This window comes from Podarcis pityusensis, assembly GCF_964106645.2.
Source record: "Podarcis pityusensis genome assembly, chromosome: 3".
NCBI classification, from domain to species: Eukaryota; Metazoa; Chordata; class Lepidosauria; order Squamata; family Lacertidae; genus Podarcis; species Podarcis pityusensis.
The window spans coordinates 118,271,367-118,293,026 of record NC_138026.1 but is presented as its reverse complement, the minus strand read 5'-3'; the positions used below and the strand labels follow the sequence as shown (position 1 = coordinate 118,293,026).

General features: G+C 46.5%; 1 protein-coding gene across 1 annotated transcript in view; it reads right to left on the bottom strand.

Moving 5' to 3' along the window:
• PINX1 (PIN2 (TERF1) interacting telomerase inhibitor 1) overlaps nt 1-18,207 on the bottom strand; it is a 55,107-nt gene extending 36,900 nt beyond the window's left edge. The window contains exons 1-6 of the mRNA XM_081001143.1: nt 18,106-18,207; nt 15,669-15,778; nt 14,836-14,928; nt 13,270-13,348; nt 10,975-11,067; nt 8,752-8,825 (exon numbers count right to left, since the gene is read on the bottom strand). Coding sequence (XP_080857269.1) covers nt 8,752-8,825; nt 10,975-11,067; nt 13,270-13,348; nt 14,836-14,928; nt 15,669-15,778; nt 18,106-18,124 — 468 coding nt within the window. The 5' untranslated portion in view covers nt 18,125-18,207. The remainder of the gene's footprint in view (nt 1-8,751; nt 8,826-10,974; nt 11,068-13,269; nt 13,349-14,835; nt 14,929-15,668; nt 15,779-18,105) is intronic.
• Between the last annotated feature and the right edge of the window lie 3,453 nt (nt 18,208-21,660).

Genomic DNA, 21,660 nt, shown 5'->3' with positions numbered 1-21,660 from the left:
TTGCTGTTCTGGCTTCTGGGATAGCTGCGCAGCCTGCATTCGCTCCATAAGACGCACACACATTTCCCCTTACTTTTTAGGAGGAGAAAAGTGAGTCTTATAGAGCAAAAAATACGGTATATTGGGAGGGGGGTAGTGTTGCTGTCATGACCCATCTTGGAACAAGACCGATGCTCTACACCCCATGGTGGATGTTGTGGCCTTTTGATTCTATCCAGCTCCATGGAGCCCACGGAAAACCAAAACCAAAACGAAGGCAGCTTTCTAGTCCTCATGGAATACAGTCGATTGCTCCAAGCCCACAATGGCTGATGCACTGCCAAATGGGATGCCCCCCACAACTGTCAGCTGGGGTAGCTCAGTCGGTAGAGCATGGGACTCTTATATAAGAATAATAACAATAGTGGTACCTTGGGTTACATACGCTTCAGGTTACATACACTTCAGGTTACAGACTCCGCTAACCCAGAAATAGTGCTTCAGGTTAAGAACTTTGCTTCAGGATGAGAACAGAAATCGTGCTCCGGCAGTGCAGCAGCAAGAAGCCCCATTAGCTTAAGTGGTGCTTCAGGTTAAGAACAGTTTCAGGTTAAGAACGGACCTCCGGAAAGAATTAAGTACTTAACCTGAGGTACCACTGTAATTTATTATTTATATCCCGCCCATCTGGCTGAGTTTCCCCAGCCACTCTGGGCGGCTCCCAGTGTTAAAAACATGCCATGTTTAAGTTGATCAGGTCCAAGATGGTTTCTTGAAACTAAAACTTGAAGCAAGCTTGCAGTTTAAACTACGCACGCTTAAGAAAGGCAGTCTGTGGATGTTGTGGCCAATTTTAAACACAAACCCCTTAAAGATTTCTAAAATGACAGAGACGCAAGGAACAGACTCACATACACTTAACAGGCAACACACATAAGAGACAACATGTAACATGTAAACATATATATTTCCATCCTTTAGTTGGTTATTGTAAGGAGTTGGCTCGCTTCCTGTTTGTTTCATTAAGTGAAGTTGGTAGGAAGTTCCCACATGAAGCGGTTTTATGAGCCTCCTTGCCTCTTCAAATACCACCAGTTAATCAAACTGGCAGGGCTCACAACGCTTGGTTGACTGAATACCCCTTCATATATGCATACGTATTTTTAATTTCATTTTCTTTAAAAAAGAGAACTAATCTTAATCTCAGGGTTGTGGGTTCGAGCCCTGCGCTTGGGCAGGGGGTTGGACTAGATGACCCTCAGGGTCCCTTCCAACTCTTAAGATTCTATGAGTCCCTGCTTGATGCCTACGACAACCACCAGGAAATGTGAGTCAGGACAGGAAACCTGAGCGAGAAAATGTGCTTGTAATCAGGAAATTGCCTTAAGATGAGAGAGTGTCATCCGGAAAAATGCCCACTCAACATGACTAAACAAGGGAAGGGATCTGACGGGTCACTTTTCCACGCAGGCTGCTGACCACATGCTTGAGAGGAAAGAGGTTCCCAATCGAGGATCATATGGCAAGGAGGGACTCAAGAAAGAAAGAAAGAAAGAAAGAAAGAAAGAAAGAAAGAAAGAGGCAGGTGCGTTTGTTGGCAGGCCAGAGCTCCTTATTTTAACATGTCCCTGTGAGCAGGCACTTTCCTCTCGCTGCAAGACAATGCCGGGATTACATTTAGTCAGTTCTGACCCACAGCTTATCCCCCAAATCCTACATCTCTTCCAGGAACACTTTTCACAAGTGATAAGGCCTTTTGTCAGGCAACACAGCTGGACAGCGGAAGAAGGAACGGAGGAGAAATTAATATATTACGTATGCATGTTCATGTCTGTGCATATTCACACACACACACACGAGAGAGAGAGCGTGCAATGGGTGGGGTCAAGGAAGTCCAACCAGAGAGGAACTAATGCCATGTGTTTTCCTCCCTTACAAGCAAGGAGATCTAAACAGAGGGGGAGCCATGTAAGGAAATTCCCAGTCCCAAGTTCAAGGAGAGCTCTGGGCTTTTTGAGGCAGAGGTCTCGGGAGAGACACGTCTAATTGCCAATCAATATTTTCAATTGCTTCATTGTCTCCCATAGAACCGGGAGGAATAGGTGTCGACGTTTCCTATTTAGGTCCGCTTGGATAGACAGCTATTGTTTTGAGATAGAAAATATAAAAAGGAAAAAAGGGGGGAGGAATACAGCCCCCCCCCCAATAGAGCTTACTAATGACAGCTTCATTCAGCCTCACAATTTGTCTCGAAGGAAGCAAGTTCTCAGACTGGAACGAGGCCTGACGTTTGCTAGCGGTGGTGGAGAGAAAAGAGGGGTGGCAGCTGGGGTGTGTGTGTGTTACGTGGCACTGGGAAAGGAACGGAAGTCCACGGTGGGATACTTGGCTGGCCTTAAGCCTCCTCGAGATGGGTGGGAGGGAGAAAGAACAGGAAGATTTGCCTTTGTAGGGAAAGACTTGGGAGTCAGCTAGAAGAGTGAATCCTAATAAATAGTTATTTATCCCAGCAATTAAGAGCTGGGATCGTAAGAACTCCAGAGAATCAGCATCGAAGACAGCCTCTTCCCATATGAACCTACCCGGACCCTGAGATCATCTTCCGAGGCCCTCCTTTGTGTGCCGTTACCTCGAGAGGGTGGCAACATGAGAACAGGGCCTTTTCTGCAGTGGCTCCCCATCTGTGGAAAGCTCTCCCCAGGGGAGTTCACCTGGCGACTTCATTACACACTTTTAGGCGCCAGGCAAAAAAAGTTCCATTTTAACCAGGCCTTTAGTTGATCTTATTGAATGTGGTTCTTTTTTGGGCGGCGGCGGGGGGGTTATTGGGTTATTGTATTTGGTTTGATTTTATATGTGGTGGTCTTTGTTTGTGAACCGCCCTGAGACCTCTGGGTATAGGGCAGTGTAAAGGTAAAGGGTAAAGGCACCCCTGACCATTAGGTCCAGTCGTGGCCGACTCTGGGGTTGCAGCGCTCATCTCGCTTTATTGGCCGAGGGAGCTGGCGTACAGCTTCCGGGTCATGTGGCCAGCATGACTAAGCTGCTTCTGGCGAACCAGAGCAGCGCACGGAAACGCCGTTTACCTTCCCGCCGGAGCGGTACCTATTTATCTACTTGCACTTTGACGTGCTTTCGAACTGCTAGGTGGGCAGGAGCAGGGACCGAGCAACGGGAGCTCACCCCGTCGCGGGGATTCGAACCGCTGACCTTCTGATCGGCAAGTCCTAGGCTCTGTGGCTTAACCCACAGCGCCACCCGCGTCCCTTATAGGGCGATGTATAAATTGAATAAATAAATAAAAATAAAAGAAATGCGCTGACCATCTTTTCTTGGTCCCCAACCACATTTTTATTCCTCTCCGATGTATGTATCTTGCCCACGTGCAATTAGCATTGTGATGATTTGGTTAACTAACAAAGCTGTTAACCCCCTGCCTCTATTTTATCATCAGTAGAACGCTGTGGGGTAGGCTCGGGCTGAAAGGTACCAAGAGGTCCAGCGTTGCCCACTGAGCTTCCTGGGAGACTGAAGGTTTGAGCACTGGACCCCCAGATGCTCTGCAACCCCAGTGCCACCCTGGCTCTCAGGAGTTTTACTGCAAGCAGTAAGAAGCGGTTCCTGATGAGCTGAGAAGTTGGGATTCCAGCATTGCAGGGGGCTGGACTACACCGGCCATTCCAACTCTATGATTCCATGATATCCTGGAGGGCCTGGGCTCCTATGAAGATGAATGCTGGAAGCTTCAGCACAGAGAAAAGGACTTATTCACGCAGTGCACTGTTAAACTAGGGAACTACCCTTCATGACAGCAGTCACGAAATTAAAAGACGCCTGCTTCTTGGGAGAAAAGCAATGACAAACCTAGGCAGGATCTTAAAAAGCAGAGACATTACCTTGCCGACAAAGGTCCGTATAGTTCAAGCTATGGTTTTCCCAGTAGTGATGTATGGAAGTGAGAGCTGGACCATAAAGAAGGCTGATCGCCGAAGAATTGAGGCTTTTGAATTATGGTGCTGGAGGAGACTCTTGAGAGTCCCATGGACTGCAAGAAGATCAAACCTATCTATTCTGAAGGAAACCAGCCCTGAGTGCTCACTGGAAGGACAGATCCTGAAACTGAGGCTCCAAGACTTTGGCCCCCTCATGAGAAGAGAAGACTCCCTGGAAAAGACCCTGATGTTGGGAAAGATGGAGGGCACAAGGCAAAGGGGACGACAGAGGACGAGATGGTTGGACAGTGTTCTCGAAGCTACTAACATGAGTTTGACCAAACTGCGGGAGGCAGTGGAAGACAGGAGTGCCTGGCGTGCTCTGGTCCACGGGGCCACGAAGAGTCGGACACGACTAAACAACAACCCTTCGCAAGGTGTTCCCCTCCACAAAAAAATTCACAGCAAACCCCTGGAAGCTGGGAATACTTAACAAACCCATCTCTGTGAAGGGACTGGAGAGTTAGCGCCCCCTGCTGGAAGGGAGAGGCTCTCGGTGTTATACTCCAGCTTTTGCCAACCTGGTGCTCCCCAGAGATTGTGCAGTTGAACTAGGGAACTCACTGCCACAGAAAATCTGAGAAATCCACAGAGGGCTATCGAGGGCTACTACATAGAACATTACGGCTATGTTCTGCCTCCACAGCTGAGAGGCAACGAAGCTTCTGCATCCCTGTTGTTGGAAACCGCAGGAGGGGAGAGTTGCTCTTGTGCCCGAATCCTGATTGTGGGGTTTCCTGCAAGAATCTGGTTGGCCGCTGTGAGGACAGGATGCTGTGCTAGAAGGGTCACTGGCCTGATCCTGCAGGCTCTCTTATGCCCGTTCTCTCTCTCTGGTTTGGGACTATGACGCCAATCAGCACAACCACGAAGGGCACCCAGTTGGCCAAGGCTGGGGGAATAGTCTGTTCCTGCTGCAGATGGTCCTTTAGAGAAGAAAACCCAATTCTCCGTGGCTGACTTTCCTCTCCCGAACTCTCCCCAAAAGCAAAAGCATCACTGGTTAGGGTCAGTTTTGACATGCCTGCTTCCCAACGGGCTGGGAGCGAGATAGCGGGAGATGTCAGTGTTGTGTCACCGGCTAAGCAGCTGCTGGATAAACGACGGAGAAAAAAATGAAAGAGAGAGAGAGAAAATATGAATCCCTCGGTTATTGCAGTCTTTCAAGGATATAGGAGCTCTGAGGCTGAAGATGTCCCAGCCAGAGGCTTGGGTTGCAGTTGCTATCTGTAGCGGTGAGCTGTTCGCCCAAGGCGACCAGAGAGCGAACGCAGAGATGGCTGAAGCCCTGGTGAGCCTCCTTCTGTCAGAAGAACCCCAGTTCCTGATGTACACCAGGACTCTTCCTATCTCGGCCGGAAGAGATACGGGGACACTCACAGCCAGCGGTCCCTTGCTCTTTCAGGTCCGAAACTGATGTGCTCCAGGGCTTCATAACCAGGCCCTCTGTTTGGTGCCAAGTTTCCAAGTAACGGATACAGAGACCCACATGTGGCCACATCTGGGGGGAAAGGGGTAGCGAGTGCTTCTCCCGAAACATCTTCTGCACTGTCCACACAGGAGGAATCACAGAATTTCAGAGTTGGAAGGAAGCCTGGGGTTCATTTAGTCCAACCCGCTGCAATGCAGGAATATGCAGCAGGGATCGAACCTGCAAGCTTGGTGTTATTAGCGGTAACGAACTGAGTTATTTAGACTAGGAAGTTATTATCAGGCTTGGGAGCCATCAAACGTGCTCAGGGGTGGAGCGGGGTTTAAAGCTTTCTCAGAAATACTAAACAAGGGAGGGGGAACTCCAGATTAGCCCAGTGAGTTCTGAGAAAATTCAGTGGGCATGGACTGGTATTTCTTGAGAGGTGGGGCAGGAAAACGGGGGGGGGGTGCGGGGGCAGGCAGGCAAGAGTCGTAACAGAACGGAGTTTCCTGGAGCAGGGCATGGCTGGCTGGAACCCAGAACTGGGAAACTCCACACGGCCATGTTTTGTTGCAGATCGGCTTGTCGTGACACCTCCTCTGTGAACCCGCCTAATCCCCATTTCCAAAGGCACCCAAGCCAGCAGCCGATTCCGGAAGCTGGATATTTTTTTTATGGATCAGGTTCGATACGCTGGTTCAACTCCCAAACATAAGCCACACACACACACACCATTTTTCCTGCATTGGAAAAAGGAAAATTAATCTGGCCTAGATCTCGATCTAGACCTATCAACCAGTGACAGTTTCTACAGGTGACTCATCGCAATCTCGCTGCTAATGTTGCAACCATGGATTTGATTTACACCAGCACGACAGCTCCAAATTCCATCGCGATGGAAACGGTACCTGCATCAGAAAGAGCTGCTCCACGCGGTACTATGAATAGCTCAACGCAGGGGTAGTCAGCGTGGTGCTCTCTATAGGGGCTATGACGCCTCCCCAGGGTGCTGGGGTTGTTCAGAGTTCAGAGACGGCCGCAGCATCTGAAGGGCTACGCGTTGGCTCCCTCTGACTCACCGTGACAGAAAATGGTCCCGGGCCAAGTTCAAGGGTGTTACTATCAGCACATAAAGCCCTTAATAACTTTGGACCAGCTTACTTCCAAGATCGCCTTACCCCATACGCCCAATCGGCTACTTCAGTCAGAAGAACTGGCGCTGTTACAAGTGCCACATAACACCCATTTCTAAGAACTTTTAGTGCGGCACCACCTACGCTTTGGAACTCCCCGCCGATTGATATCAGGCAGGCGGGTTCACTGTGCTCTTTTCGGTGCCTGTTGGAAACACGTTTGCTTAGGTGAGCCTACCCTGGTGTTTATAGAAAGCTGGTGCGTCCTTTAATCTGGTTTCAGTGTATTTTCATTCTAAATTTTGGAAGGGCTTTAAAAAAAAAAAATACTGTATTTTTCGCTCTACAAGACGCACCAGACTACAAGACGCACCTAGTTTTTGGAGGAGGAAAACAAGGAAAAAAATATTCTGAATCTCAGAAGCCAGAACAGCAAGAGGGATCGCTGCACAGTGAAAGCAGCAATCCCTCTTGCTGTTCTGGCTTCTGGGATAGCTGCGCAGCCTGCATTCGCTCCATAAGACGCACACACATTTCCCCTTACTTTTTAGGAGGGAAAAAGTGAGTCTTATAGAGCAAAAAATACAGTATTTGATTTTTCAAATTACAGTTTTACAAACACGTATCCAACATACAGTCATACCTCGGGTTGAAGTAGCTTTGGGTTGAGCGTTTTCAGGTTGTGCTCCGCGGTGACCCGGAAGTAATGGAACGGGTTACTTCCGGGTTTCTCCGCTCGAGCAGAAGCTCAAAATGACGTCACACGCACAGACGCGGCAAATCGTGACCCACGCATGCGCAGACGCGAGTTATGTTCTGCTCTGGATGCGAACGGGGCTCTGGAACGGATCCCATTCGCATCCAGAGGTACCACTGTACAACATAAAGACAAGATTCCACAAAATCTCCTGGACTTTGTCCAGGACCCTTTGTGAGTCCTATCGTTATTCATTTCCTTCTGCATCTTTTATGATGATCCAAATCTTTTCTCTCTCCATTTTATCCAAAATTCACCATTAAACTACAAGTGTTATTCCAATCCTACTACCAATTTTAACTGTTTACAATGGTTTTTTAAGATAAATCACAAATATTCCCCATTTATTATTAAAATTTTGGTTTTCCCGGTTTCTGATTCTTCCAGTCATTTCTGCCATTTTGGCATAATAATCCATCAACTTAATCTGCCATTCTTCTCTGGTCGGGACTTAATCTTCTTTCCCTTCTTGGAAGGTTTTTTTTTTTTTTAAATTACTGTTAATTTTTCTTATCGGTCATTTCACTGCTTAATCATTTTTACACAAACCCCTCTGAATCAAGCGGTGTTACGAATTTTAGAAAAATTATAATAAATAAAATGCATTTTCAACGGTAAGATGTTTCCAGCTGGGGTTTGTTTTTTTTAACCATAATTTTTGCATTCTGATTTGCAAATCAGATTTGGGACTGATTTCCACCTGCCAGCCTTGGGCTGGCAACCTTCCCCTATGCCACAGAACAGGACCCCTCATTCCCTACAGGCCACGTCTGACAGCTGAGCAGGGCTACTATCCTGTCAATCTCCTGACATCTGAATGACACTCCCCGACCTGGCTTTGCCTGCACAGTCAATGGCAGGCATAGGCAAACTCAGCCCTCCAGATGTTTTGGGACTACAACTCCCATCACCCCTAGCTAACAGGACCAGTGGTCAGGGATGGTGGGAGTTGTAGTCCCGAAACATCTGGAGGGCCGAGTGTGCCTATGCCTGGTCAATGCACAGCAGAGGGGGGTGTGTGTGTGTGTTTCTGTGTGCAACTGATTTAACATGCCAATGCCACTTAACAGCGCAATTATATGCATACTTACTCTAGGTCCTATCATGTGCAATGAAATGTACATCCCAATATGTGTTTTATTAGTGTTATTTTATTGCAGCTTTTCTCAACCTGTGGGTCCCCATATGTTGTTGAACTACAACTCCCATCACCCCTAGCTAGCAAGGCCAGAGTTCAGGGATGATGGGAGTTGTAGTCCAACAACATCTGGGGACCCACAGGTTGAGAACCGCTGTTTTATTGATTGATCGATTGGATTTACGTCCCTCACTTTCCTCCAAGGAGCTCAGGATTGCAAGCCAAGTTTGTCCAGATGACCTGGTCACCCTAATGTGGATTTTGTACACAGGGAAAGACAACTTGCAACTAGACCGAGTGCAGGTGAAAGGAGGGGGAAATCAAAATGAGTCCCATACCTGTGTTTTCTTGGCTTGCCGTTTCCCAAAAATGCAAGACAGGTCGTCTTCGCTTCGGGAGGAGAGATCTTTTCCTGGGGTGAAACAAGAGAGGCACTATCATGGCACTAGAACTCACGGGCATCCAACACACCTGAGTACTGGAGGATTCGGAACAAGGAAAGGACTGTGGATCTCTCTCCCACAGGATACAGTGATGGCGACCAACTTGGATGGCTTTAAAAGATGACTGCGCAAATTCATGGAGCAGAGGACTAGTGAAGGCTACTAGCTGAAGGAGCAGCTCCTCCAGCACATGCTTTCCTCTTCCCTCCTCATTGTCTTTTCCTCTCGTGTTGTGTCTTATTTGACTGAGAGCCAGCAGACGGGGATTGCCATATCTTTAATATATGTACGGAGCTTAGAGAATTTCAGGCCAATTGCCAGTGTTAAATAACAGCAATGAATTTTTATTTATTTATTATTATTTTTTTAAGAATGGCAAACTGCCACACGCAGCGCCTTACTTGGATGTGTCTGGAGTCTTGGAAGCTTGACTACCCTACGTTCTCCTACAAATGGACCTTGAGCTTGTTTGGAGGTTCTAGCAGGGGAGCGCAGCTATCGTATACCCTTGACCGAAGAACGGTACACTCCTTCTATCTGGGATGGTCGTCCTCTTCCACCGAGCGCGCAGCTTCGGGAGGGACGCACATGGGGCGGTGAGGGAGGAAGGGGACACCCGCCTAGCCAGCCAGATCAGCCGAATCAACCCTGGCGATCAATGGGGTGACAGATGTCGCAGCCAGATCGCCCTCACATCCAACAGCAATGAATGTTAAGTGTGGCCAGCACTGTCGATCTAAGCCAGGGGTCAGCAAACGTTTTCAGCAGGGGGCCAGTCCACTGACCCTCAGACCTTGTGGGGGGCCGGACTATATTTTGAAAAAGAAAAAAAAAAATGAACAAATTCCTATGCCCCACAAATAACCCAGAGATGCATTTTAAATAAAAGCACACATTCTTCTTATGTAAAAACATGCTGATTCCCAAACCATCCGTGGGCCGGATTGAGAAGGCAATTGGGCCGGATCCATTTTTTGCCTGGCGCCTAAAGGTGTATAATGAAGGCTTTGGAGAAGAGGAAGGGCTTCAGACAACAGAGATAGCACTTGTCTAATACTTAAGGAATGGGTAGGCAAACTAAGGCCCAGGGGCCGGATCTGGCCCAATTGCCTTCTAAATCCAGCCTACGGACGGTCCGGGAATCAGCATGTTTTTACATGAGTAGAATGTGTGCTTTTATTTAAAATGCATCTCTGGGTTATTTGTGGGGCCTGCCTGGTGTCTTTACATGAGTAGAATGTGTGCTTTTATTTAAAATGCATCTCTGGGTTATTTGTGGGGCATAGGAATTCGTTCATTTTTCTCTCTCCAAAATATAGCCTGCCCCCCCCCCCACAAGGTCTGAGAGACAGTGGACCGGCCCCCTGCTGGAAAAGTTTTCTGACCCCTGATCTAAGCACTGGAAACAACAATGTTCCATTTCAACACCTTTAAATCACGAGTAGGCAACATGGTTACCACCAGAGGAGATGAGACTACAACTCCCATCGTTCCTGACCATCAGCCATACTGGCAAGGGTTGATGGGAGTTGTAGTCCAGTAACATCTGGAAGGCATCACATTGGCTGCCTCTGCTTTATACAGTAACATAATGAATGATACCAATTCAACTGGGTAGTTTCAATGTTGTAATTAACTCCCCATCCTCTGATAACTTGATTTACCTAAGGAATCTCTCAATTTATCTAATGCACACCTCCTTAGAAGAGCTGAATTAGAACGTTAACTGCCTTCAAATCTTTTATCTTCACATTTAAGCAATTTAAAGGAAATATGTGCTGTTGAGTTGTCTTATAAACACTGAGTTTACTGATTAAATTAATATCCAAGTTAAGTTCTGAGTAAGGTTTAAAGCACGTTGAAGTCGCAAAAGCAAAAACCTTTGCAGCCTATGGGACATACCACGAACAGGGCAGACTTATGCTTACTAAACAGAGGTCAAAATATGCTCTAATGAATCCCAACTGATTTTTAAAGCCTGGGGAAATTTCCCAGAAAACAAACAAGCCCCGATTCAACATTTCCCAGGAAACCCGCATCCCTGCTTGCAAGCAGTTGCTGTGTCCAGGAGACGACTCTGGTGATCTAGTTTTGTTCTCCTTTTGCTTTCTCCCTTACCTTTGGCAAATTTCACATAATGAACTCGTTTCCGGGCACTCTTAGATTTCTCCTCCAGGCTAAAGGTTCTTTTCTCCTCCTTGGACGCGGCGTCTGGAAACACAAGCAGAAGTTGCTGTATGAGGCAAAGACATGCGCTGCTTTCTGCAGAATCTCACTTGGTTTCTGATCCGAGAAACCCTCCTCACACTTCCTGCTTAAAACACTTTCCTTCACTGGAGGCTTTCAAACAGAAGTTGAACGGCTGTCAGTCTGAGATTCCTTAGCAGCGATCCCTGCATTGCGGCGGGATAGACTCGATGAGCCTTGAGAACTCTCCACAATTCTATGATTCCCACATTAACTTCAGCAGCAAAGGGCATAATAATAATAATAATAATAATAATAATAATAATAATTTATTTATACCCCACCCATCTGGCTGGGTTTCCCCAGCCACTCTGGGCGGCTTCCAGCAAAACATTAAAATACAGTAACCTATTAGACATTAAAAGCTTCCCTAAACAGGGCTGCCTTCAGATGTCTTCTAAAGGTCAGGTAGTTGTTTATTTCCTTGACATCTGAAGGGAGGGCGTTCCACAGGGCGGGTGCCACTACCGAGAAGGCCCTCTGCCTGGTTCCCTGTAACTTTGCTTCTCGCAGTGAGGGAATCTCCAGAAGGCCCTCGGTGCTGGACCTCAGTGTCCGGGTAGAACGATGGAGGTGGAGATGCTCCTTCAGGTATACTGGACCGAGGCTGTTTAGGGCTTTAAAGGCTTAACTTCTGCACTGTGCCCCTGGTGAATTCTAGCAGGGATGAAATGGCTGTTCTTCCTTTGATTCACACCAATTCGTGATCTAGCCTGTGGAATTCTATAATTAGTACACCAAGTTGTGCAATATTTTTCCCCCTTTTGCTCATCCCAAGCCTGCTGCCTGTCAGTCAATGTCTCAGCTATGTGTTGTGTGTTTAAAGGGCTGGTCTAAACTAGTCTATGGGGAAGGGCCAGAGCTCTGTGTCAGAGCATCTGCCTTGCATCCGGGTCCCGAGTTCAAATCCTGGCATCTCCAGGTAGGGCTGGGGGAGACTCGTTGCCTAAACCCTGGACAGCAGCTGACTGTCAGTGTGTAGATAAAACTGAGCAAGATGGACCAATGGCCTGATTCAGTATAAGGCAGCTTCCAATGTTCCTAAAACTCAAGTCTAGGAAGTGAGGCACAACTCAAGTCACTCCCGGGACAACAAAAAATGGATTCTGCGTGCCCTAATGGTGGCCGAGACTGATACTGATGAACTGGAAGAATATACATGTATGATACCATTTAATCAATGGATTGATAATAGGACAATGCTTGCAACTTATGAATGGACTGCTTAGAGACGTAGACTTTGTTTGGATAAATATGACGTTTGGAAGGAGTTTGTATAGAATGTAGTAGAATATTAACATCTACATATACCGTATATTTGGATAATAACGTATCAGTTTATATAAGGATGTATGGGAGTATATTCACTGATTTTTTGTAATTGTTTTTATTTTATTATACACTTCTTTAGTCTCCCAACCACCACTTCCCATCTTTTTTCTCTGTATTACTTTATTTCTTTAGAACAGATTTTTTAAAATCAAATGTTAATATTTTTAAAAAGTTGCTCCCACACACCTTCAGCAATACACACCTCTCATTCTGTTTGGCCAGACTGTGTCTACACTAGTGGCCAAAATTGTGGAAACCTTTTGGGAAAAGTGTATTTCTGAGGTTTGATGGCTCATAACACCACTTTTGTTTGGGAGTAATACCATAAAATTACATATCAATGGAAAGATAATTTAATGAAGAATGTGATGCAACAAAGTTTGTTCAATTATCTTGTTGTTGTTGTTTAGTCATTTAGTCATGTCCGACTCTTTGTGACCCCATGGACCAGAGCACGCCAGGAACTCCTGTCTTCAATTATCTATATTCAATTCAATTATCTATATTCTATCAAACGTTATAGCCAAATAACCAGAAAAAGGAAGCACAACTTGCTTAGGCTGATATGCAGTAGCTTTCCTCCATTTGAATGTAGCCAGTGAGCATGAGCGTTTAGAGAGCCAATCAGGTGTTATGAGCCATCAAACCTTGAAAATACACTTTTCCCAAAAGGTTTCCATAATTTTGGCCACTGGAGTAGTTTGTGGTTTCAATTTTAATCACACAAGTGGCAGCAGTGCCCTCGTGTGGCCAAGGATTGCATTGCATAAGTTTATTTGGTAGCTGATTCAATGGGAACAAATCACAGGGCCCTTTCATAGCTCACTCCTGTACCTGCGGTGTCTTGTCCGTGGCAGTTGTTCAGCTCTGCCAGAAGCTGGTTGAAGTCATCCTGATGGGCGATCCAGTTGTCCTACAAAATATCACACAAGAGGGTCACGGGTCTTTGAGGGGGTTCAGTTTTCCTTGCAAACCAGGAAAACTGTTGTGGGCACCACACGGACTCACAACCACACACATATCACAACCTAATCCACTGGCTACAATATGTCTGTCTTAAGCCTTTTTGTGGGGGTAGAGGAGATGCTACAAGCACCAGAGAAGGTCTCTGGTACCAGACTGCTTGCACGTACCAGACTGGCAGTCATGACTAACAAAGTGATTAGAGCTCTGTTTGATCAGGCTAACAGTGATCTGTTGTCTTTGTCCATGGAGCTTTCTTGGCAGAGATACTGGAGTGGCTTGCCGGTTCCTGCTCCAGGTGGATCACGTTTGGTCAAAACTCTCCACTATGACCTGTCCATCTTGGGTGGCCCTGCATGGCATAGCTCATAGCTTCTCTGAGTTATTCAAGCCCCTTCGCTACAGCAAGGCAGTGATCCATGAAGCTGGACCATAAAGAAGGCTGATCGCCGAAGAATTGATGCTTCTGAATTCTGGTGCTGGAGGAGACTCTTGAGAGTCCCATGGACTGCAAGAAGATCAAACCTCTCCATTCTGAAGGAAATCAGCCCTGAGTGCTCCCTGGAAGGACAGATCCTGAAGCTGAGGCTCCAATACTTTGGCTACCTCATGAGAAGAGAAGACCCCCTGGAAAAGTCCCTGATGTTGGGAAAGATGGAGGGCACAAGGAGAAGGGGACAACAGAGGATGAGATGGTGGGACAGTGTTCTTGAAGCTACCAGCATGAGTTTGACCAAACTGCGGGAGGCAGTGGAAGACAGGAGTGCCTGGCATGCTCTGGTCCATGGGGCCACGAAGAGTCAGACACGACTAAACAACAACAATAATGGTGATCTAGTCTAGCATCCCATTCTCACAATGGTGAAGCAGGTGCTACAAAGGTAAACCCACAAGCAGGACGCGAGCACAAGAGCAACTCTCCCCTCCTGTGGTTTCCAGCAACTGGTATTCAGGAGTGTTGCTGCCTTTACTGTGCAGGTAGCATAGCCATCATCATTTCAAAACCAAATTGGCAGATGACTGCAAACCATGGTTGGTCAACTGAGATATCACACCAAGCGACAGTTCCTTAATTGTAACCTTGGGCTTGGTATGATGCTGGAAAAGAGCTGTTTGTCTAGTTGCTAAAATGACAAGCGATCTAATTCAATTCCAAACGACAGACTGCACTCGCACAAAAATCCAAATTATTCTGTGCAAACCCAAAACAAGAACTAGTCAGTCTCTTTCTGTGAACTTTAAATACAAATCAAGCCCGTCTGCATATCTGCTAATTTTACAGGGTTGATTCCCCTTCTGCAAACCCTGAGGATCTGGAGCTCTGCAGAGAACAGAAAACTCGCAATATGAATTCCAAGATAGGCAGATAAATGCGGATTTGAATGCTCGTGCCCGATTTGAGCAGATGTAGACCTCGGTTCCATTCACTCCACCCACCTCTTGGTTGGCGGTTGCTCCTAATCCCAGAGTGTTGTTCTTCAGTTGGACCTTGACGTGTTCAGTGTTGCCTTGCTCCTGAGCTCCAAGTCCCTGGGAGAGAAAGAGAAGCAGAGTAATGAAATCAGCCAAGGGAGGCTGAAACACCTTGCAAATTATTTTATTTGTCTCAAAAAGGTTTCCAACTTGCATTTCAATGGCGTTCCTTCCAAGGTGGCATACAACAGGTTGTAACAGTGATAACACCACATTCCAAACTCATATATATATACACACACAGAGAGAGAGAGAGAGAGAGAGACATCAACCAGCATCCCTGAAGCCCCTGGTTGATGGATGGAACCAGAGTTAGCTACCCTTCAATGATGGATTCCATTTCCATACTGACCTTCCTCCCATGGGAGCTGGGAGCAGTGTAAAAATGCAATATAAAAAATGCATTTCTAAAGTCATAAACACAAAGCAATGCCAGCTGCTGAAATTTCATTAAACCTGTGTGTGTGTGTGTGTGTGTGTGTGTGCGTGCATGCATATGTCTGTGTGTCAGAGAAGGAAATAACAATTCACCAGTTTGTGTTACTCACTTAGCAGGTGAAAAACACAATTTCTATCTGAGGAGATGGAAGGCTAGGGAAGGGAAGGCTGCAAGTGGCTTGGCTGGGGACTGATCAGGTGGTTAGTCACGTCTCGGTGACTGGCTCTACAATCCCAGGGTAACCCCTTCTCCTTACGAAAGAAGCGTTGTCCATTTCAGCACACATCTCCTTCTGGCTCGCACAAGGCAAATACACACTTCTGAACCGTTCATATATTTTTTTGCTATGCAGACTTACTTTGCCTTTTGACCACCCCATTTTTTCCAACATCTTTTGGCCAAATTTTGATTCATCTTTACTCCAAGCGCTGTTCCGGGGATCCACAGACCACTTCTGCTTCCTGCGTGCTGAGAAGAGAGAGAAAGCTAATTTAAGCCCCAAAGTTGGAAAAGAAATTTCCCCTCTGGCTTGCTCTTCCCTCTCCCCTCCTGGCCAGGACTGACAAACCATTCTCCTTCCATGATGCCCTTCCACTAACTGCCTCTAGGCTTTTAAATTCACACAGGGGCCAGGGCACTGCAGAGCAAACGAATAAGCAGAGTAAGAATAGGCAGCAGAGCCTCTTACACAAGGTGGCAATGACTGCCAGTTGACGTGTCCAGAAGAACTGAACCCGCAACAAGGATGGGCTGCTCCTATTCAGCTTGTCAGCAAGTCGTGAAAAATTGTTAAATTTTAGGGATCTTCTTAAACCAGACTCGTAAACATCAGAGCAGTGTACACAAAAAAGCACGTCATAAAACACAGGCCTCAATGAGCCACTTTCCCCTTGTTTCCCAGTTTCCTACTTCCTTCCTTGGAAGCAGGGTTGCCACCTTTGTTCTGGCAAAATACAGGACAAGGCCGGGGTGGGGTGGGGTAGGGAGTTGGTGAACGATTTATTTCCCCCCCCCCGAATCTGGTGCTGAAGTGACTCCAAAGCAATCCATCACTTTAAATCGGATTTTTTTAAAAATTAAATTGGATTTTAAAAAGAAAATGCTTTTTGAGGAAAAAAATCTTTCCAAAGATAGTTTTATATTTAAGTTACATTGTAGTCCATAGGCTATTCATCAGGAAATAAGGATTTGTTTTAAGTTTTTCCTGTGTGCTGAAACTCAGTCTAAGTTGGGTTTTGTTTGTTTTTTTTAAAAAAAGTTTAATCACATCAGTTAACAAACATGGATACATATGCTATAATGTTATTGTTTTAGTTAAATAAATTGTTTAAATTTCTATTAAGGAAATGATTATTCTTCTCCTTTCAATAAAGTACAGCAGAAAAGTTGTCCAGATATAAACAGTTAACAATAATTTCATAATTATCTGCCTATATATTTCTAATAGTATAACCAAATCGGTAGTTTTTGATATAACTGTAAAAACTACTCTGGAAATTTATTATTCAAAAAATGAAACCTTCATCTGGTTGTAAATACAGTGGTACCTCGGCTTAAGTACTTAATTCATTCCAGAGGTCCGTACTTAACCTGCAACTGTTCTTAACCTGAAGCACCACTTTAGCTAATGGGCCCTCCTGCTGCCGCCGCGCTGCCAGAGCACGATTTCTGTTCTCATCCTGAAGCAATGTTCTTAACCTGAGGTACTATTTCTGGGTTAGCGGAGTCTGTAACCTGAAGTGTCTGTAACCTGAAGCGTATGTAACCTGAGGTACCACTGTATTAAGATTATACCAGCAGGAATGTATTTCTGTAAGAAGAAGAAAAATTAAATTTACTGACTAGTGATTTCAATAGATTTGATTTAAATCACATCCACCCTGCCTGAAATACAGGACAAAATTTGTCTCAAAACAGGACGCACAGCATTCTATACTGAAATATGGGGCAGTCCTGAGTTATGCAGGGCAGGCGGCAACGCTACTTGGAAGCGAGGACCCCGGAGCATAGTTGTCAACTTTTCCCTTTTTTAAAGGGAAATTCCCTTATTCCGAATAGGATTACTCGCAAGAAAGTAGGAGTACCCGCTAGCAGTAGGAGTACAATATGGGCATGTCTTTAAGTTAACATCTTACATTAAAAACCTGACAGTACCAAACCATCCAAGGCTTTTCACCAAAGCTAGACTAAACGTCTTTCCTTCTGCAGTGTTGGATGGCAGGTTGAGAGGAGTTCCCTACCAGGACAGACTTTGCTCGTGTGCTCAAGACATTGATTCTATAATACATATTTTGTTGCACTGTGCAAAATATGAGCATGCCAGGGCTGAACTGGGAAAATCAGAGGCTCACTATGTCAGGTTCCTATTGGAAGACCGGACAAACGCTAGAACATTAGCAGTGGCAAAGTTTTTATCGGTGGTTGCAAGAACCAATGATCCCTATCTTTAAGTCTGAACAAAATGCTTGTTTAACCTGGAGGTAGGCTGTCTGAATTGTGCATTGCTTTGTAACGATTTGTTGGGTTTCTGGACCGTAATAAAGATTGATGATGAGGAAAAGGGAAACGTTGACAGCTATGCCCCGGAGGCATCTGGCTGTCCTCGGTCGGGAGCAGGAGACTGGGGCTGAGCGGGACCCTTTGGGTGGGCGGGGTGGGGTGGGGTGGGGGGAAGCCGGGCCCAGTGGGGTTCTCCTGGCGTGACGGGGCGTCGTCAACGGCCGCGAGACGAAGAGCGGGCCCCGCCGCGCCTTCATTCCTCTCCCTGCCGTCCTTTCAGCCGGTTTCATACTCACGTTCTGCCAGCATCGCCATCTTGGGGGAAGGGGGCCTCCCAGAGAGGCTGGCGCGCGGTGATGACGACCAATCTGCCGCCGTTTGGGGCCTAGCTCCTGCCAGGCGCGCCTCGCGGCCGTCTAAAATGGACGCCTGATTGGAAGAAAGCGGAGGAAGGAAGAACTAGGGACCCCCTGAGCTTAACGAGAGCCGCCCGGGGATGGCGGGAAGGAGGGATGGGACAGGGCGGCGGCGCTTACGCCCTCGTTGTTGCGCGGAGCGCGGAGCAGGCAGTAGCGTAGACGGCCGCAGCGTTAGGCTGCGGGGTTTCAAAGCGGCTGCTGCTCAACAGGCTGGAGTTCAACCGGGCTGATCTTTGCCTGTTGGATTTCTCTTCTTCCTCCGGCTGCGCTGCTAACATTCAGCGGGCGGTGCTTCGCTTCCATCGCTGCACCTCCATGCAAGAGCTTATCTCTTGGCTCGCTATCAGCTGGGCAGCTGAAAATCCAACTGGTGAAGCTCGCACTTTCACCAAAGCCTCGCCTCCCCTGTAGCTCCCAGGCCAATCTCGTTGGCCACCATTGCAGTCAGGATGCAGGACACTAGATAGGATAGATATTATTATTATTAATTTCTTAGTCGTTTTATCTTGCCCAAGGCAACCCAGGACGTATAACAAACAAACACCAAAGTGTTTTTGCCTGTCTGGAATGTGTCCTTGAGCACTCAATATCCCTTTTGCTTGCCTGGTTGGAGGTCAGAGGTGTGAGGTATCTGTAAAAAGCTAAAGGTAAAGGTACCTCTGACTGTTAGGTCCAGTCACGGACGACTCTGGGGTTGCGGCACTCATCTCGCTCTATAGGCCGAGGGAGCTGGCGTTTGTCCACAGACAGCTTCTGGGTCATGTGGCCAGCATGATTAAGCCGCTTCTGGCGAACCAGAGCAGCGCACGGAAACACCATTTACCTTCCCGCTGGAGCGGTACCTATTTATTTGAACTGCTAGATGGGCAGGAGCTGGGACTAAACAACGGGAGCTCACCCTGTCATGGGGATTCGAACCGCCAACCTTCTGATCGGCAAGCCAAAGGCTCATTGGTTTAGACCACAGCGCATAGCTGTATCTGTATCTATAGCATAGCCTAATGTACAAAGGTAAGATTGACATTTGTTGCTTTACCCACTTTTGCTTTCTGCTTTGCCACCCACCCACACGTGACCCCGGAAAGTTGCCCAGGACACTAGAAAGGCTTTGAAAGTGACCACAGAATATTAGCAGATCATTTTAGCATTTAGTCACACCTCAGGTGGGATGGAGGCAGAGGGAATTTCCTTCTTCACACACCTTGGATTGGGAGAGAGGATACGCGCGGCAGCCAGGAACACAAATCGTGGTAATGCCAGCTAGATCCCTAGCCAGGCTGGCAAAAATGCAAACAGTATTTACCAGTATCTCTGATGTTCATTTCCTACATCGCGCAGTCTCTCATCTCTAGATGCTGCAAAACTTCCAATTTTCCTTGTGGCCTTTTATGCATGACATCTCTTCTTTCAGGTCAGTGCTGTGCAGCTTTTGGATCACTGATTGGCTGGATTAGAAAATTCCTGTGCAGCGTTCCTCGCTCCTGGTACTGGTTTGCTTCTAACCATTCCAGCTGCATTCGCTTCAGAGACCTTTGGACAACTGGCATTTCCTTGCACGAATTATTTGTGTGGGTGTGTGTTCCCTGACATCTTATGATTTAGAGAGCTCCCTATGAGTGTATAATAATAATAATAACAATAACAATAATGATAATGATTTATTATTTATACCCCGCCCATCTGGCTGAGTTTCCCCAGCCACTCTGGGCGGCTCCCAATCGAGTGTTAAAAACAACACAGCATTAAATATTAAAAACTTCCCTAAACAGGCTGCCTTCAGATGTCTTTTAAAGATAAGAAGACCCTCGGCGCTGGGCTGAATGATGGGGGTGGAGACGCTCCTTCAGGTATACTGGACTGAGGCCGTTTAGGGCTTTAAAGGTCAGCACCAACACTTTGAATTGTGCTCGGAAACGTACTGGGAGCCAATGTAGGTCTTTCAAGACCGGTGTTATGTGGTCTCGGCGGCCACTCCCAGTCACCAGTCTAGCTGCCGCATTCTGGATTAGTTGTAGTTTCCGGGTCACCTTCAAAGGTAGCCCCACATAGAGTGCTTTGCAGTAGTCTAAGCAGGAGATAAATAGAGCATGCACCATTCTGGCGAGACAGTCTGTGGGCAGGGAGGGTCTCAGTCTGCATACCAGATGGAGCTGGTAAACAGCTGCCCTTGACACACAATTGACCTGCACCTCCATGGATAGCTGTGAGTCCAAAATGACTCCCAGGCTGCGCACCTCGTCCTTCAGGGGCACAGTTACCCCATTCAGGACCTGGGAGTCCCCCACACCTGCCCGCCCCCTGTCCCCCCATAACAGTACTTCTGTCTTGTCAGGATTCAACCTCAATCTGTTAGCCTGTAAGCAATGAGCCCACATCCTTGCATTGTGCGATGAGTAAATACTCACCAGTTCTGTGGAACTACTGAGAAGAACTGGAGAACTAAAGGTAAATCGGTGCTCTCTGCTGCGATCCTAACATCACAGACCTATTTTCCAGGGACAGTCCTGGATTTATAGAAGCCATCCCGGTTTCTGATTTGATTCTGGAATGTCCCGATTTCCATAGGAAAAATGTTGGAGGATATGGAATTATGTGACCCCCGAGGAAAGGAAATAAGTAACTATACAACTTTTAGAAGAAATCTGAAGGTAGCCCTGTATTAGGGCTGGGCAATAACTGGTTTTCAGTATCGCGATGTATCACCAGCTAAACATTGCGATGTATCAATAATAGAGATGGAGCTACGCGGAGGCGAACAGGACAATGACAACTGCTACTACTTAAGTGTCTAAAACAGATAAATGATGATATTGTCAATTACCTCATGGTCACTTTCAGCAGCTGGCAAGCCAAAATGAATCCAAATGAGACATATATATATATATATATATATATATATATATATTGTTTATTAATTTTTCTGTTTTACAATTTAAAATACTCATTTAAACATCCTTAAAATATCAATGACTTCCCTTCCTCTCTTTCCACGGTTTATTTTGCATATCTGAAATCCCTGCATATTTTACATAAACTAAACCATTCGGTATACCATTATTCCATCCATCAAAACTTTATTTACACTGTTTAATTTATCTTACTGCTGCCAATGTTTTCAAGTGTACACAATTTCCCCCATTTATTCATAGAATCATAGAATCATAGAGTTGGAAGAGACCACAAGGGCCATCGAGTCCAACCCCCTGCCAAGCAGGAAACACCATCAGAGCACTCCGGACATATGGTTGTCAAGCCTCTGCTTAAAGACCTCCAAAGAAGGAGACTCCACCACACTCCTTGGCAGCAAATTCCACTGTCGAACAGCTCTTACTGTCAGGAAGTTCTTCCTAATGTTTAGGTGGAATCTTCTTTCTTGTAGTTTGGATCCATTGCTCCGTGTCCGCTTCTCTGGAGCAGCAGAAAACAACCTTT